Source organism: Mustela nigripes, chromosome 13 (assembly GCF_022355385.1).
Source record: "Mustela nigripes isolate SB6536 chromosome 13, MUSNIG.SB6536, whole genome shotgun sequence".
Taxonomy (NCBI): domain Eukaryota; kingdom Metazoa; phylum Chordata; class Mammalia; order Carnivora; family Mustelidae; genus Mustela; species Mustela nigripes.
The window spans coordinates 35,662,295-35,678,456 of record NC_081569.1 but is presented as its reverse complement, the minus strand read 5'-3'; the positions used below and the strand labels follow the sequence as shown (position 1 = coordinate 35,678,456).

The 16,162-nt window shown below is 37.9% G+C and overlaps 1 protein-coding gene across 3 annotated transcripts in view; it reads left to right on the top strand.

The window, feature by feature from the left end:
* The window catches only part of RAB27A (RAB27A, member RAS oncogene family), a 79,777-nt gene that overhangs the window by 38,973 nt on the left and 24,642 nt on the right, over positions 1-16,162 (top strand). For all 3 annotated transcript variants that reach the window (XM_059371956.1, XM_059371957.1, XM_059371958.1), the window contains one exon: positions 11,425-11,599. In XM_059371956.1, coding sequence (XP_059227939.1) covers positions 11,447-11,599 — 153 coding nt within the window. In that variant the 5' untranslated portion in view covers positions 11,425-11,446. The remainder of the gene's footprint in view (positions 1-11,424; positions 11,600-16,162) is intronic.

The following is a 16,162-nucleotide window of genomic DNA, read 5'->3' as shown; positions in this document are numbered from 1 at the left end:
CTCCTTTCTTCCCTAGTTATTTTCCACTCTGGGATCACTATCTAATTGTCTTTATTATTTGGACAGTGATCCTCAGTAGATCTTGCTTGTAATTTGTAGGTTCTTTTACCCTCTTAAAATTTTTCTTGGAATGAAAGAAGCATCATCACTACTTCATAAGTGCAGTGGTTTGCTTCTTGATTTGATGTGTTTCTCCTGACAAATTAACACCTTTCCTGTGTGGCAGCACACATACACAAAACTTAAAGCAGATGAGATGCAAGAGAGAGCCAGTCTGTGCTGGTCTAAGGTCTCACCATACATGTTCCATGCTCAGGGAGGATAAGGCTTGGCAGAACTCCTAACTCTATTTCTAAGTGAAAAATGAAAATGTGTGTGTTTTGCGATCTTGGAAATGCACATTCCAATATCAAGTCCTTTGTGTGCCGCTTGATTTGTCATCCTTACAGCCCTGGCTGGGGTAGCAGCACTGTCACTTTTAGTATTTCTGCCTTTTAGTCCCAGGCCCCAGACTTTGGTGGCACCCTGACATAGCCAAATGCCCCCATTTGGGTTGTTAAGAGCAGAATTCCCTCTGTCAACCTGTTGGGCTCACAGCTATCCCATCTTCCATGTAGCTTACGTCACTCCTCCATTTCCACTTTCGGAAAATATTTTCACTACATTCTTTGAGAGTTTTGTGATGAGTCAGTGTCATTCTTAAGGTATTGGGGGAAAGCACCAGGCTTAAAACCACAAGATCAGTGTTCAAGCTTTAATCTTTTGTAATTGTAAGAAGAGCTGTCACATATCGCTATCCTTTGGGCATTTTGCTTCTCACTCTACCCAGGTAGGTGGTGGTATCCTGTTGTTTGAACACAGAGGACCTTGACTTCAATGTCTGTTAAAACTATCTTCTGTGTATGTATAAAAAGCAACCACTGCATGGGAGTAGACTTTACAGAATTTCACACTTGTATCAAATTCTTGGAGATTTTCCAGGATCATGGTGTCATTAAGAAGCATATTGAGCCATGGGTTGAACACTGCAGTCACATATGGTTGTGCCCATTATGGGGCTGCTTTCACATTGTTTGACATCTTACTCAGCAAACCAAACAGCCACTCCTATTGTCACAGTATAGCCCATATTTTATAAATGACATATTCTATACTGTGCCCTTTCCCTATTACCTTGTATCTATAAAACAAGAGGTACTTATCACACACTGCGTCATTTAACAACCAGTGTTTACTTTCCACAAATTGTTATAAACACTCATATTCTGATCCTAAAACAGGCTTGGGCAACAAATAACATCTTTGAAGTAAATGAATCAATCAATGGTCTCCATAAATTAAAAAACAACAACAAAACAACTGGTATATCATTTGAGTCATTCCACAATGGTCTTGGAGAAGAACACTTTTCTATTTACAAGAATAATTTGTGTCCCCTTCTTCCCTAATGTGTAGTTGCTTGTATTATTTATTTACTGGGTGATGTTGCTCACCTACTGAGGTTAATGGTAACATTGTCGAAATAATGGGTCAAGTCCTGGATTGAGACTGTTTAATTTTTCTTTACTCTCATCTTTTTCTTTAATACTCATAAAGGATTTGCAAATGTCTGGAGGAAGCTTTTACAAGTAAAGATATGTTTGGATGTCCTGCTAGTATTTGGAAATGTATATTTAATGGTATTTACAGGTCTTTTTATTTTTTTCTCTGAATAACTTGCTGTGTTGGAATACCATCATCTGCTACAAGATAGTCTTTTTACTTTGTTTAAATGGGGGTAAATGATGGGGGGAGTAGGGAGAGGGTGGTTGGGTTATGGACGTTGGGGAGGGTATGTGCTACGGTGAATGCTTTAAAATGTATAAGCCAATTCACAGACCTGTGAATTGACTTTGACTTTACGGTATAGGAATTGCAATGATCTAAGACCGTTGTCGCTAGGGCTTATTTGATAAACACAAGTCCCTGCTCCTGTCTTGGTACATTGTAAAATGCCTTTCCTGTACTGCCCCACTGTGTATGATTTCTCTTCCCCTTTTCTGCTGTTGCTATCATATATGTCCTTCAGAATGCCAGGAATGGGGGTCAGCAATGGTGACCATAAACAAAACAAGAAAAGCCTACTGCTTTTTAACATTAAATTTAAAAAACACTGATAGACTTTATTCTGTGCCAGTCATTGGTATGCGAACATCTTTCTTGAAATGAATCCTTGAATAAGAGGACATTAATATGTATGACAGAACATGAGGCAATATAATTCTCAAAAATGCTGATGTTTTGTGTTTTATCTGAAAAGTAATAGTTACATTCACATTTTCCTATTTCTACATAGAAAATCACGTTGGGCAAGGCAAGTGAAGTCCATAAGCTCTCTAGGAACACTGTAATATTTCATTAGCCTTTCTAAGAAATTCAAAATACTGTCCGGCAAAAATGATTTACAATATACATCATGCTTCTCTATTAAAGCTCTCTGTTTCTTCCCTGTTGAGCTTTACATTTTTATTCCTTTTGTATCTTTATATGCATGCAAGACGTATGACTTGAGCACTTATCGGCAGGGAAAAAGCAATAGGGGGATGTGAATTTTGATATCCTGTTGTGTTATGTTTACAAGGGAGGATTAAAATGTTCTTGAGGATTGGCTTTTCTTGAAAACCCAAAGAAGTGGTTATAGTCATTAGGAGAACATAGATGGGGATGTGGCTAAAAGTGTAAGGTTTCCGTGTTGAGTATTGGCTTCCCATTGTGCTCTGGCACCAAGCACAGAATAGGCACTAAAATAATACTTGATGAATGAAAGAGTGATTGAATGAGCCCAAAGACATATCCTTATAGAAAGCTTCAGGTGGAACCACAGGAGATAATCTTGATTTGAGAAGAAAGCACCAAGTTCAATATCAAAAATATCTGTAGGGAAATGAAAAACTTCATGATTTTCCTGCTCTCCCTCCATTTTGAAGCCACAAGAAAAACTTACATAAAGAGGATTTACAGGTGATGGCACAAGGATCAACATACATAATGTCTTACATTTGCTATGACCAACAAGAGGCAAATGTGCCCTCAGTTTAAGATCTGTCTCCCGAGGGGAGCACATCAGAAGAAGAGCTTTGTGACTGAGAGGCAGAAGTACAGGCCCTTCATCTCCACTTCCTGAGTGTAAGCCTTACTTATAAAGTAATTCATCTCTGTATCTGGCTGGTACCACAGAAAACTGATTCTTGAATCAAAGCAACTATACCTGAGGTTCCTGGCTTTGAAGGAAAGGATACAGAGAGAATAAAAATCATGATCTGTTAGAAAAGGATACAGGACTATAATTTAGAAGCCTAGGGATCTAGCCTAGCTCCACATCTAACCTGCTGATTGCTTTTATAATATTCACTTGTCTTCTCTGGGCTTCATTCAGTTTCCTCTTCTGGTAATTAAAGCATTCAACTTATGAACATTCCAGCTCTGAAACTGCCAAAACTTACACAGATAAAACTCAGTGTTAGATTGGAATACTAAGATAGTTTTTGTATCAGATAGTGACCTCATAAGTGATTGCACCTAAATTGAATTTTTCCTATGAATTTTCTAGAGGTTGAGGTACTGGATTAAATTAAGAGTAGATCACAAAATGACATGCCTTGCTGAGAACTTGATGAGGTTACTAGTAATAGTATATCTAAAGACAAGTTTCAATTATTGAACATTTAACATACACCAAGCAATGCACTAAAAGCTTTCCAGGGCTAATGTCACTTAATAATCATTGTTATCTCCATTTTATAGTTGAAAGAATGGAGGCTTAGTGTAAAGAACTCAGACCAGGTCATGCACAGAGTCAGAATTTGAACCCAGGCCTACTTCCCATCATATTAAGAAAACATCTTTTTTTAAAAAAAATTTTATTTATTTATTTATTTATTTGACAGAGAGAGAGAGAGAGAGAGAGATCACAAGTAGGCAGAGAGGGGGAAACAGGCTTCCTGCTGAGCAGAGAGCCTGATGCGGGGCTCGATCCCAGAACCCCGAGATCATGACCTGAGCCGAAGGCAGAGGCTTAATCCACTGAGCCACCCAGGCGTCCCCACAAGAAAACATCTTTTTATGTAGTACATAAAAAGTACTACTTTTAATGTAGTACTACTTTTTATGTAGTACAAGGTTTGTACAGACCATTGAGTCTTCTTTAAGAATAATATGCTGGGGGGCGCCTGGGTGGCTCGGTGGGTTAGGGCCTCTGCCTTCTGCTCAGGTTGTGGCCCCAGGGTGCTGGCATCGAGCCCGCCTTGGACTCTCTACTCGGCGGGGAGCCTGCTTCCTCCTCCCTCTCTTTCTGCCTGCCTCTCTGCCTACTTGTGATCTCTGTTAAATAAAATAAATAAAATCTTAAAAAAAAAAAAAAACTAATATGCTGGTAAAATAATATCATGCGTGCCTAGTACTGTTTGTGGCACATGGTGGTTATTCAGTTAATATTATCTATCCCTCTTTTCTTGGCCCTCTATTAAGTATGGGTGATAGAGGGAAAACTTTCCCTTATCTGAGGCAGTTTCAGAATGATTCTGCCTCATGCTAGGGGATCCTAAGGTTGAGTCTATGATTGACTTTCATAGGAAGCTTTACGGAGTATTTGGGCTAGGTGGTGTGTTGGGGGGGGTGGGGGGATGATGGAGGGAGGGAGAGAAATCTAATTCTTTGCTCTTAACTAAAACCACTCTCTTCTATCTTATTCCCTGGAGACCGATTAAGATATGTTTTATTTTTTTAAATAAGGAAGAAGATCATTGACTTTCTCTCAGCAAGCAATTATCACCACTTAGTCTATGTTGAGGAAGTGGGTGTTCCTTGCTTTCTATTGTTAATCTGGTGAGAGTGAGGGTGGAGAGCACTTTGAAAAAATATTTGTGTAGGGAGGAGAGATTGAAGTGAACTGAGTAAGAAAGTGCAGGTCCCAAATTAGGGTCATAATTGACTTTTTAGAAGACATTTCCTTGAGGTATCTCAGATGCCACTTTCTGAAGGAGATACAGAATATAAAAAAATAAACTTTGGTTCAAGTGCTCTTCATAGATTGTTATTTTTACCTTCATTAATTTTTAGTTTAGGGGCGTAGTTCCTTCTTACAGTTCTAGGAAAGAAAGTAAGCCTGCATATTGACTGTAGGAGGCTAGATTGCAAGATGATGGTGCTAATGGCAGTTAATAGTTATACAGAATTTACCGTGTGCCAAACACTGTTCTAAACTCTTCATGTTCACATTAACTCAGTCCTTACAACAGCCTCTGAAATAGGTTTACCACTTCATCAGTTCTAAAATGTGTTGATGGTGGCTTTGTGATCTTACTATAGGATGCTAATGACAGATTTTTCACATAACTATCTCCAGTGCTATCTCATTGAGTAACAGTTTAAAAATGTCATGAGTTATAAGACTGTGAAATGTAAGATGCACCCCAATTATAAAGAAGTTAAAATAAGAAAGCATATGCATGCTAGAATTAATAAAATAAAAACTAATTAAGAAATCATTGCCATTTTAATTTTTATTTATTTATTTTTAAAGATTTTATTTATTTTTTTGACAGATCTCAAGTAGGGGGAGAGGTAGGCAGAGAGAGAGAGAGAGAGAGAGAGGAGGAAGCAGGCTCCCCACTGAGCAGAGAGCCAGGATGCCAGACTCAATCCCAGGACCCTGGATCATGACCTGAGCTGAAGGCAGAGGCTTAACCCACTGAGCCACCTGGGTGCCCCCATTCCCATTTTTAAAATGGGGAACCTGAGGCAAGAGGGATTACATTTTCTTTAAAAATTGTTTTTCTTAACACAACATATGACCATTATATTACAGCTGTATTACAGGAAATTGTAATATAAAATTAGGAAATGATGTATGATATTAATATCTCTCTATCTAAAAATAGAGTATATTTCTGTGCACAGTCTAATTAGTGGTCTTCATTATAATACTTGTGGTTTCATGTATTTGCTGTATTGTGTCTGGGCCCCCACATAAAATCTTCCCTTCTTGTAAGAGTGCTCCTCTTTATGCAGCTCCTTCATCTGGCTAATTGACTAAGTCTTTAAGACTAAGATTGAAAATAATTTCTGGGGTGCCTGGGTGGCTCAGGTCATGATCTCAGGGTCCTGGGATTGAGCCCCACATCAGGCTCTCTGCTCAGCAGGGAGCCTGCTTCTTCCTCTCTCTCTCTGCCTGCCTCTCTGCCTACTTGTGATCTCCCTCTGTCAAATAAATAAATAAAATAAAATAAATAATTTCCCCTTGGAAATTCCTAAAAAAATTGTTTTTCTTTTATTTATTTTACAAAACTTTTATTTATCTATTTGTTTGGAAGACAGAGTGTGAAGAGGGAGGAGCAGAGGGAGAGGGACAGGCAGACTCTGAGTTGAGTGCAGAGTTCCAGGCTGGGGCCCTCTCAGAACCCTGGGATCAGGACCTGAGCTGAAATCAAGAGTTAGTCACTTAATGGACTGAGCCACCCAGGCACACCAAGGGATCGAATTTTCTAAAGTGAAATAACTGGGGGGCGCCTGGGTGGTTCAGTGGGTTAAAGCCTCTGCCTTCAGCTCAGGTCATGATCCCAGGGTCCTGGGATTGAGCCCCGCATGGGGCTCTCTGCTCAGCCGGGAGCCTGCTTCCCCCTCTCTCTCTGCCTGCCTCTCTGCCTACTTGTGATCTCTCTGTCAAATAAATAAATAAAATCTTAAAAAAAAAAAAAAGTGAAATGACTGGATTCACATCCAGATGATTTGGTTCTAGAGTCCATGTTCTTGACCTCTACTTTTTTCTCTGAACAATGTGCTGGAATTGAGCCCATGTTAGCATGTGAATAGACTGCCCAAGACCCACTTACTTATCTTCTCATTGGGGCATTCATGACAGAATGGCACTGAGATCCTACTGAGAGAGGAAGCAGAAGCAGTATCTGGTATGTAGCACCTTACTGTAGGGCTGTGGTAAAGATTGTGAAGTACTTGGTGTGTGGGCATCTGACCTTGGCTTCTGACCCATTTTTAACAAAAGTAATGCAATTGGGAAAAACCTTCATGAACTGGCTTCTTAAGCATCAATAGGCTGGAATGCTCACTGCAAATAGTACGCACAAAATGTTGTTTGAGTGTCCCAGATGTCAAATTCTGCACTGTGTGTTTTCAGTGTTTAACTTTCCACTCTAAAATGCCAACATAAACATCATTTACGTTATTTCCACATTTGGGGATTGAAGTATTTTCTTTGTGGAAACTAGGCCCCTGAAATACCACTCAAGAATTGAATAACAAGAATAAGAAAGAGAAATAATTTTTTAAAAAAAGATTTTATTTGCGTATGTGACCTTGTGACAGAGATCACAAGTAAGCAGAGAGGCAGGGAGAGAGAGGGGAAGCAGGCTCCCTGCTGAGCAGAGAGCCAGATGCAGGGTTTGATCCCAGGACCCTGAGATCATGACCTGAGCTGAAGGCAGAGTCTTAACCCACAGAGCCACCCAGGCACCCTAAAACAAAAATAATTTTTTAAAAAGGTTTACTTATTTGACAGACAGAGATCACAAGTAGGCAGAGAGGCAGGCAGAGAGAGAGAGAGAGAGAGAAAGGAGGAAGCAGGCTCCCCACTGAGCAGAGAGCCAGATGCAGGGCTTGATCCCAGGACCCTGAGCCCATGACCTGAGCTGAAGGCAGAGGCTTTAGCCCACTGAGCCACCCAGGCACCCCGACCCAAGTAATTTTCATTAGATATATTTAGTTTTAGTCAAAGTGGCTAAAGTAGTTTTGTAGGTGTAACCTCTTTGAACTCAACTCTTTCATTCTGAACTAAAATGAACCATTCAGGGGGCACCTGGGTGGCTCAGTTGTTTAAGCATCTGCCTTCAGCTCAAGTTGTGATCCCAGGGTCCTGGGTTCAAGCCCCATATCTGGCTCCTTGCTCAGCAGAGAGCCTGCTTCTCCCTCTCCCTCTGCCTTCCACTTGTATTTGCTTTCTCTCTCTCAAGTAAATAAATAAATAAAAACTTAAAAAAAAAATGAACCATTCAGTTTTGTTTTTGTTTTGTTTTGTTTTTAAAGATTTTATTTATTTATTTGACAGAGAGAAATTACAAGTACACTGAGAGGCAGGCAGAGAGAGAGAGAAGGAAGCAGGCTCCCTGCTGAGCAGAGAGCCCGATGCGGGACTCGATCCCAGGACCCTGAGATCATGACCTGAGCCGAAGGCAGCAGCTTAACCCACTGAGCCACCCAGGCGCCCCCTTTTTTTTTTTTTTTTTTTTTTTTTTAACAAGTATGGGTTTAGTAGCATGAACTGCAGTGTTTTATACAGATTTGAACCTGTTTTTAGGCTGGTCATAACTTCTTTTGCGATCGTCAGGTCGATTTAAAATGAAAATGTTTTAAATCAGCCAAAAAAGATCAGGATTACTTTGAAAGTGTTCTGTGTTGACTCAGCAAATGACTCTGAGCCAGTCAGAAATGTGTTTTGAGTGACTCAGAGATAATTTCAGAGATTGTGTTAGGTCTTCAGGGCCAGTCTGGTCTGTCTAGAATGGGGTAAAGAGGGTGAGCTAAAATTTACTGAGTGTCCAGCATATGCCAAGCATTGTGTTGGGTGCTTCACAAAGCATCTTGTTTAATCTTTAGAACAATGGTGTGAAGGAGTGTATAGTATCTTCTTTTTCATAGGATGGAAACCTGAATCCAAGACTCAGAGACATCTGAGGTATGCAGGAAACATGGAATTTAGCCCAGGTCAGCTTGACTTTGGAGGTCATGTGTTTCCTAGTAGGCTACCTTGTATGATACAATACCTGGTCACCTTTAAGCCCAACATGCATTTGTGGAAGTGTGAGTAACAGACAATAAGCTTGGAGACAGACAGGAACCTGGAGTTAAGGGATTTGTATTCTAGACTATGTAAATGAGTTAACCTTTATGGGTTCTATTTCATCCTTTGGAAAACTGAACCCAGAAAGTGAGAGGTTTTAGACATTTATTTTCAGATTAACGAGGCAGATTGCCTAGAGGTGTGATCTGAAGAGTGCAAACTATGATTAATATTGATGGTGATATTTATATACCTTCAGTAGTGGTATTGGTTTGTTATGATTGTTATGTTTGTTTATGATGTCTTGATTTGGGAACAAACTGTTATGTATTGCTGTCAATATGAATAGAAAATCTCACAAAGAAAATCTTAAGATTTATATGTGTGATTCTTCTCCCGTGATAAGTAAACACAGTAAATTTTGGTGCAGCCAATAGAGTTTGATCTGTCTTTGAATTCCATTCAAGTAGATTTAGAGAGTTCTAGAAGAGTGATGCCATTGTTGACAGCATTTTCTTCAACACCTTAAGTGATATAAAAACATAGATGTGGAAATGACCACCCTTAGTTCAAATTAAAAAGTAAAGAGGAAGTAAGGTAACCACAGTGTTGTCTTGTATCATTCTCATTGCAGAGTTTGGAGTTGCTTTCTGCTTCTTCATTTATTTTTAGAGGAACCTCCAAAATGATTAAACATTATCTGGACCTGCTTTTCAATTCTTAACTCTAATTAATGAATAACTTGGAGCTAAATGAGATCCTATGATATGATGGGCTAGAATATTTATTTGTACCCTGTTGGTCATCTTCTAGAGAAGAATTCTGTTATATACCATTAATACTGGCAACTTAAACCTGAGAATACAGAAGCTATAATATAGGGAAGCCGTTATCTGTGAAGTGTCATTCTTTATAGTTTGTAAATAGAATTATGAATGTTTGTGGAGTCTCTGCCCTTATCAGCTGACTAGCCATAGCTGAGTATTAGGTCCCAGATCTTTGCTGAGGCAGTATGAGGAAGTAAATTGCAGTGGCTCTTGGGGGTCAGTGTTCAGGAATTTTGAGCATAAGGCGAGTCACCAAATTGAGGATGGGGTGGGGGGAGGAACCCTTGAAAATCAATAAATGTCCTTCCTTGAGCTTTTATTAATTTTGAGGATCTATAAAAATAATCCCATAGGAAGCATTGAGAATTGTAAAGTTTCTCAATGTGAGGCTGGGTGAAATTAGACATTGGGAAGAAAATCAGCAGTATCTAATGTAGCGCATCTAATGTGTGGGGGTGATGATGGGATGGGTGAGGATGCATGTTTGAATGACATGTGGAGTTGTCAGTGGTGGTGGGATAGCTGGATATTTCCCTGATTTTTCTGGAGGGTTTATTGGTATTAGAAATGTAAGCACAAAAAGAAGTAAGCCTTTCCTGGAGATAGACTACATTTTCAGCTGGACCGATACTTTGATTAGTTGCAATCTATTTAAGGAATAATAACAAGTCATGAAAAGTGTTCATTGATAAAAGATAAAAATTACCATGGTTATTAGGTCTTGTTGGTGAAAACAAGAATTTTTCTTCTCTAAGGCAGACTTTCATTTTAGTCAGTATCTAAGACCTGAATTGGTAGCATTTCTTGTTTGAGTACCAAGGCAAGTATAGAGAGATGAGCACTTTGTAATGGAACTGTGATCTCTGGATAATGACTTGCCAAATCTGGAACTTAGCTCCCAGGGGAGCAGTGGTATTCTGAAAAGTCTGACTTAATATGCGGTATATAATCATCATCACCATCATCACCATCATCAAAATAAGGAAGCCACAGGGGTGCCTGAGTGGCTCAGTGGGTTAAGCCTCTGCTTTGGCTCAGGTCATGATCTCAGGGTCCTGGGATGGAGCCCCACATCGGGCTCTCTGCTCAGAAGGGAGCCTGCTTCCTCCTCTCTCTCTCTGCCTGCCTCTCTGCCTGCCTCTCTGCCTACTTGTGATTTCTCTCTCTGTCAAATGAATAAACAAAATCTTAAAAAAAAAATAAGGAAGCCACAGCCAAATTTTACTTGTGAATTTAGTATAGCCTTTGAAGCAACTATAATGACCTTTGAAAATGAATAGGATAAGTGAAATTGCCTAGATGTCCAAGTAAAAGAGAAAAACCAAGGATCTAGCACTAGGAGACTTTGAAAAAGAAAGGGGAATTGGAACCACTTGTACCCTAAGAATTATTATTATTCCTGTAACATTCTCCTTCCTTCTTTCTTTTTTAAAGTTGTTACTCTGTGTGATCTGCATGTAAGACTTAGTGCTGGTTATCTTCTTAATTTTTATTCTGACTTGGAATTTTTGTCTTAATGGTACTATAATATGTACATTAAATTTAAATTAAACTGTTATTTATTATTTTACTAACATCTCATCTAGCAAATTATTAGGTCCTTGGGGACAGTGAATACTATCTAATCATCTTCATAGAACCCTTCGGCATATAGGTGTCAAACAGTAATTATTGAACTGGGTATTAATATAACTCACCTTATTCATGGAAGATGCTAATATTTCTTATTGGCTTTTTAGGAAATATGCATTTGTTTATATTTTATAGGTGAACCACTGAGTTCTTCATTATGTCTGATGGCGACTACGATTACCTCATCAAGTTTTTGGCTTTGGGAGACTCTGGAGTAGGGAAGACCAGTGTACTTTACCAGTACACAGATGGTAAATTTAACTCCAAATTTATCACGACAGTGGGCATTGATTTCAGGGAAAAGAGAGTGGTAAGTTCTATATAAAAAATGTGATCTCTGAATCAGCATTTGCCTGTCTGTCTAGTTTATTTTGTAGGAATTAGAAGGATAAAGTTTGGAATATAAAATTGAAGGGTGCATGTGAAAGTGTATCATGTTCAGTCTAGGAAATGTGATTTAAAAGGTTGTGCTGAGGGACCTTTATTATAAAACCAATGAGACGAATGTGAAGATTTCTTTCAAAATTTTCCCTTGATACCCTTTTGACATGCATGTTCCCTCAGAACACCTCAAAGTTATTTGTCTACATTTGTTATGAAGCCTACAAACCCCCCTAGCATTCTGCTCCTGTTTTGTGGACTATTTCTTCTACCTTTGATGTCATTTTTAGTAGCCTTTGTCTTAATTCAATCCCACATGGAACACTAAGTGGCAGACTCATCGCTCCTGCCAGGAAGGTGAGGTTGGCGTGGGAGTGAGAATGCCACTAGTCTATGTTGACTTGGGAAGTAACCAAGGGAACATGGAGGTTCTACTGGATGGTGAAGGAAGAGGCTCTTTTTTCTTTTCTTTAAGGGACCATAGGACTGAAAGTTATGCTGGTGGAGGTAGGGGAGGAGGTCACTGTATCAGAGTTGCAGAGAGAAGATGGCCTTCATCATGAACTATATTTCTTGTTGAAAAACTGACTGTTACCATGAAGCAGGTCAACAAGTGGCCAAGAGACAAAGATCTTTCACTGGATCATATTCTACCTGGAAAAGATAAATGGTGTCTGGCTTCTAGGGTAAAAGAATTAATTCCCTCTTACTCACTTGAGGTCTTTTCTTCCAGTGTCAGAGAATCTTAGAGACTCAGACCCACTGAGTAAGAATAGGATTTCATTAAATTTTTAGTATTGACATATAATTGCTAGAATCAGTATATATATGTGATAATATTTATTCCCATTTTATAACCTTGTTTTTAAAAAATCACTTTATTGACATATAATTCACATGACATAAAATTCACCCATTGAGAGTGTACAATAGGGATACCTGGGTGGCTCAGTGGGTTAAGCCACTGCCTTCGGCTTAGGTCATGATCCCAGGGTCCTGGGATCGAGTCCCACATTGGGCTCCTCGGTGGGGAGCCTGCTTCTGTCTCTGCCTCTGCCTGCTTGTGCACTGTCTGTCTGTCTGTCTCTCTCTCTGACAAATAAATAAATAAACAAGATATTTTAAAAAAAAAGAAAGTGTACAATATGTGGGTTTTAGTATATTCACAGTTGTGCCTTTTAGCAGTCATTCCCCATTTATCCTCCTGCTAGCCACTAATCTATTCTCCATGGATTTAGCTTTTCTGGACATATCCCATCAATGGAATCATACAATATGTGGCCATTTCTGTCTGGCTTCTTTCACTTAGCATAATGTTTTCAAGGTTCATCCATGTTGTAGCATGTATCATAACTTCATTCTTTTGTGTGACTGAATAATATTCCATTGTATTGGTATGCCACATTTTGTTACCCATTCATCTATTGATAGACGTTTGGGTTGTTTTACTTTTTGGCTATAATGAATAGTGCTTCCATTAACAGTCATATATATTTTTTGTGTAGACTTATGTTTTCAAGTCTCTTGGGTATATACCTATGCTATATGGAATTGATTTGCCTTATGATAACTCTCTATTTAACTTTGAGTAACTTCCAGATTTTTCTAAAGATGCTACACCATTTTACGTTCTTACCAGCAATCTTGTTTTCCATTTTCACCATATCCTCACCAATTCTTGTTATTGTCTATTTGATTATAGCTATTCTGGTGAGTGTGAAGTGGTATCTCATTATAATTTTGACATAAATTTCCCTGATGACAGATATTTTTGAGCAATCATTTCTTTCATGTGCTTTATTAGCCATTTGTATATCATCTTTGGAGAAATGTCTATTCTGATTATTTGCTGGTTTGGAAATGGGATGTCTTTTTATTCCTTACTTTAAAGAGTTTTAAAAATATATTCTGGATAAATGTTCTATATATGGACAAATATCTATTTATAGATATGGATATATATATGGATAAATATATTCTGGATAAATTATATATATACATATACATGTATATATACTATATATATCAATGTGTATATATACACACACATATATATACATGTATATGTATATATAATTTATATATGTATACATATATACATATACATGTATATATACATGTGTATATGTATACATATATGTACATACATATATACACATACATATATATACATATACATATATATAATTTATCCAGAATATATTCATCCATATGTATATGTATATATATAAAAATTATAGCCCTTATAGCCCTTATGTTTAGGTCTATGGTCCATTTTGGGTTAATTTTTATATATGGTGTGAAGGGGGTCCAATTTTTTTTTTTTTTTGCATAGGGGTATCCAGTTGTACCAGCAGCATTTATTGCAAAGACTATGCTTTCCCCCATGAACGGTCTTGATGCTGTTGTTGAAAATCAGTTGACCATAAATATAAGTGTATATTTTTGGACCCTCAATTCTGTTCCATTCATCTAGATGTTTATCCTTAAACCAGTACTTACCTTGCTCTGCTTTGTACTAAGTTTTGAAATCGGGAAGCACGAGTCCTCCCTCCCACTTTGTTCTTCTTTTTCAGAATTGTTTTGGATTCCTAGAAATTCCATTTGAACTTTAGGTTCAGCTTATCAATTTCTACCAAGGAGCCAGCTGAGACTCTGATAGGGATTGCACTGAATCTTTAGATCAATTTGGGGAATATTAGTATCTTAACAATATTACATCTTCCGACCCATGAACATGAGATAGTTTGCCATTTATTTAGATCTTTAATTTCTTTCAACAATGTTTTATAGCTTTCAAAGTGTCAGTTTTATGCTTCTTTGTTCATTTTATTCTTAAGTATCTTATTTTTTATGCTACTGGAAATTGAATTGTTTTCTTAATTCACTTTGAATTGTTATTGCCAGTGTATAGACATATACAATTTATTTTGTAAATTCTTCTTGTACACTGAAACCTTGATGAACTTATTTAGTAGTTTTAATTGTGTGTGTGTGTGTGTGTGTTTATTCCTTATGGATATATATATATATTATATATATATATTCCTTATGGAATATAAATATTCCTTATATATCAATATACAAGATCATGTCATCTTCTGTTTTACTACTTCTTTTCCAATCTGGATATCTTTTTTTTCTTGCCTAATTACCCTGGCAAGAACCTCCAATAAAAGTTGAATAGAATCTATGAGAGAGGACATCCTCATTTTGTTTGATTACAGGGAGAAAGCATTCAGACCTTCACCATTAATTGTAATGTAAGCTCTATGTTTTTCATAGATGCTGTTTTTCAAGTTGACATTCTTTTTTACCTTTGAGAGTTTTTATCTGAAAGACATTAAATATTTTCAGAGGGTTTTTTTTTTTTTCTGCATCTGTAGAGATGGTCATGTGGTTTTGTCTTCTGTTCTACCACAGTGTGTTGTATTGTTTTACTGTATTATGACTTTCTCTGCTTGACTTATTTCACTTAGCATAATCTCCTCCAGTCCCATCCATGCTGATGCAATTGTTGGGTATTCATCCTTTCGGATGGCTGAGTAATATTCCATTGTGTATATGGACCACATCTTCTTTATCCATTTGTCTGTTGAAGGGCATCTCCACTCTTTCCATAGTTTGGCTATTTGTGGACATTGCTTCTATGAACATTGGGGTGCATGTGGCCTTTCTTTTCACTACATTTGTATCTTTGGGGTAAATACCCAGTAGTGTAATTGCTGGGTCACAAGCGTAGCTCTATTTTTAACTTTTTGAGGAACTGCCACACTGTTTTCCATAGTGGCTGCACCAATTTGCATTTCCACCAACAGTGTAAGAGGGTTCCCATTTCTCCACAACTTCTCCAACATTTGTTGTTTCTTGCTTTGTCAATTTTTGTCATTCTAACTGGTGTAAGGTAGTATCCCAATGTGGTTTTGATTTGAATTTCCCTGATGGCTAATGATGATGAACACTTTTTCCTATATGTTCTTAATGGAGTAACCCTTTTATCATTACAAAATATCCTTCTTTGTCCCTATTAAGTTTTTGTCTTAAAGGTTTTTTTTTTTTTTTCTTTCTGGTATTAGTGTAGCCTCTCCAGCTGTCTTTTAGTTACTGTTTGCATGGTATTTCACCCTCATCCTTTTATTTACAACCTCTATGTATCTTTGAATCTAAAGTATGTCTCTTGTAGACAGTACAGGGTTGGGTCTTATTTTTAAATCCATTTTGCCGATTTCTGCCTTTTATTTGGAGTATTTAATTCATTTATATTCATTTTTTAAGATTTTATTTATTTATTTGACAGAAAGATTACAAGTAGGCAGAGAGACAGACAGACAGAGCGGGGAAGCAGACTCCCTACTGAGCAGAGAGCCTGATGCAGGGCTCGATTCCAGGACCCTGAGACCCTAACCTGAGCCAAAGGCAGAGGCTTACCTCACTGAGTCACCCACGTGCCTTAGTTCATTATATTTAATATAATTAGTGAAAAGAAAGGATT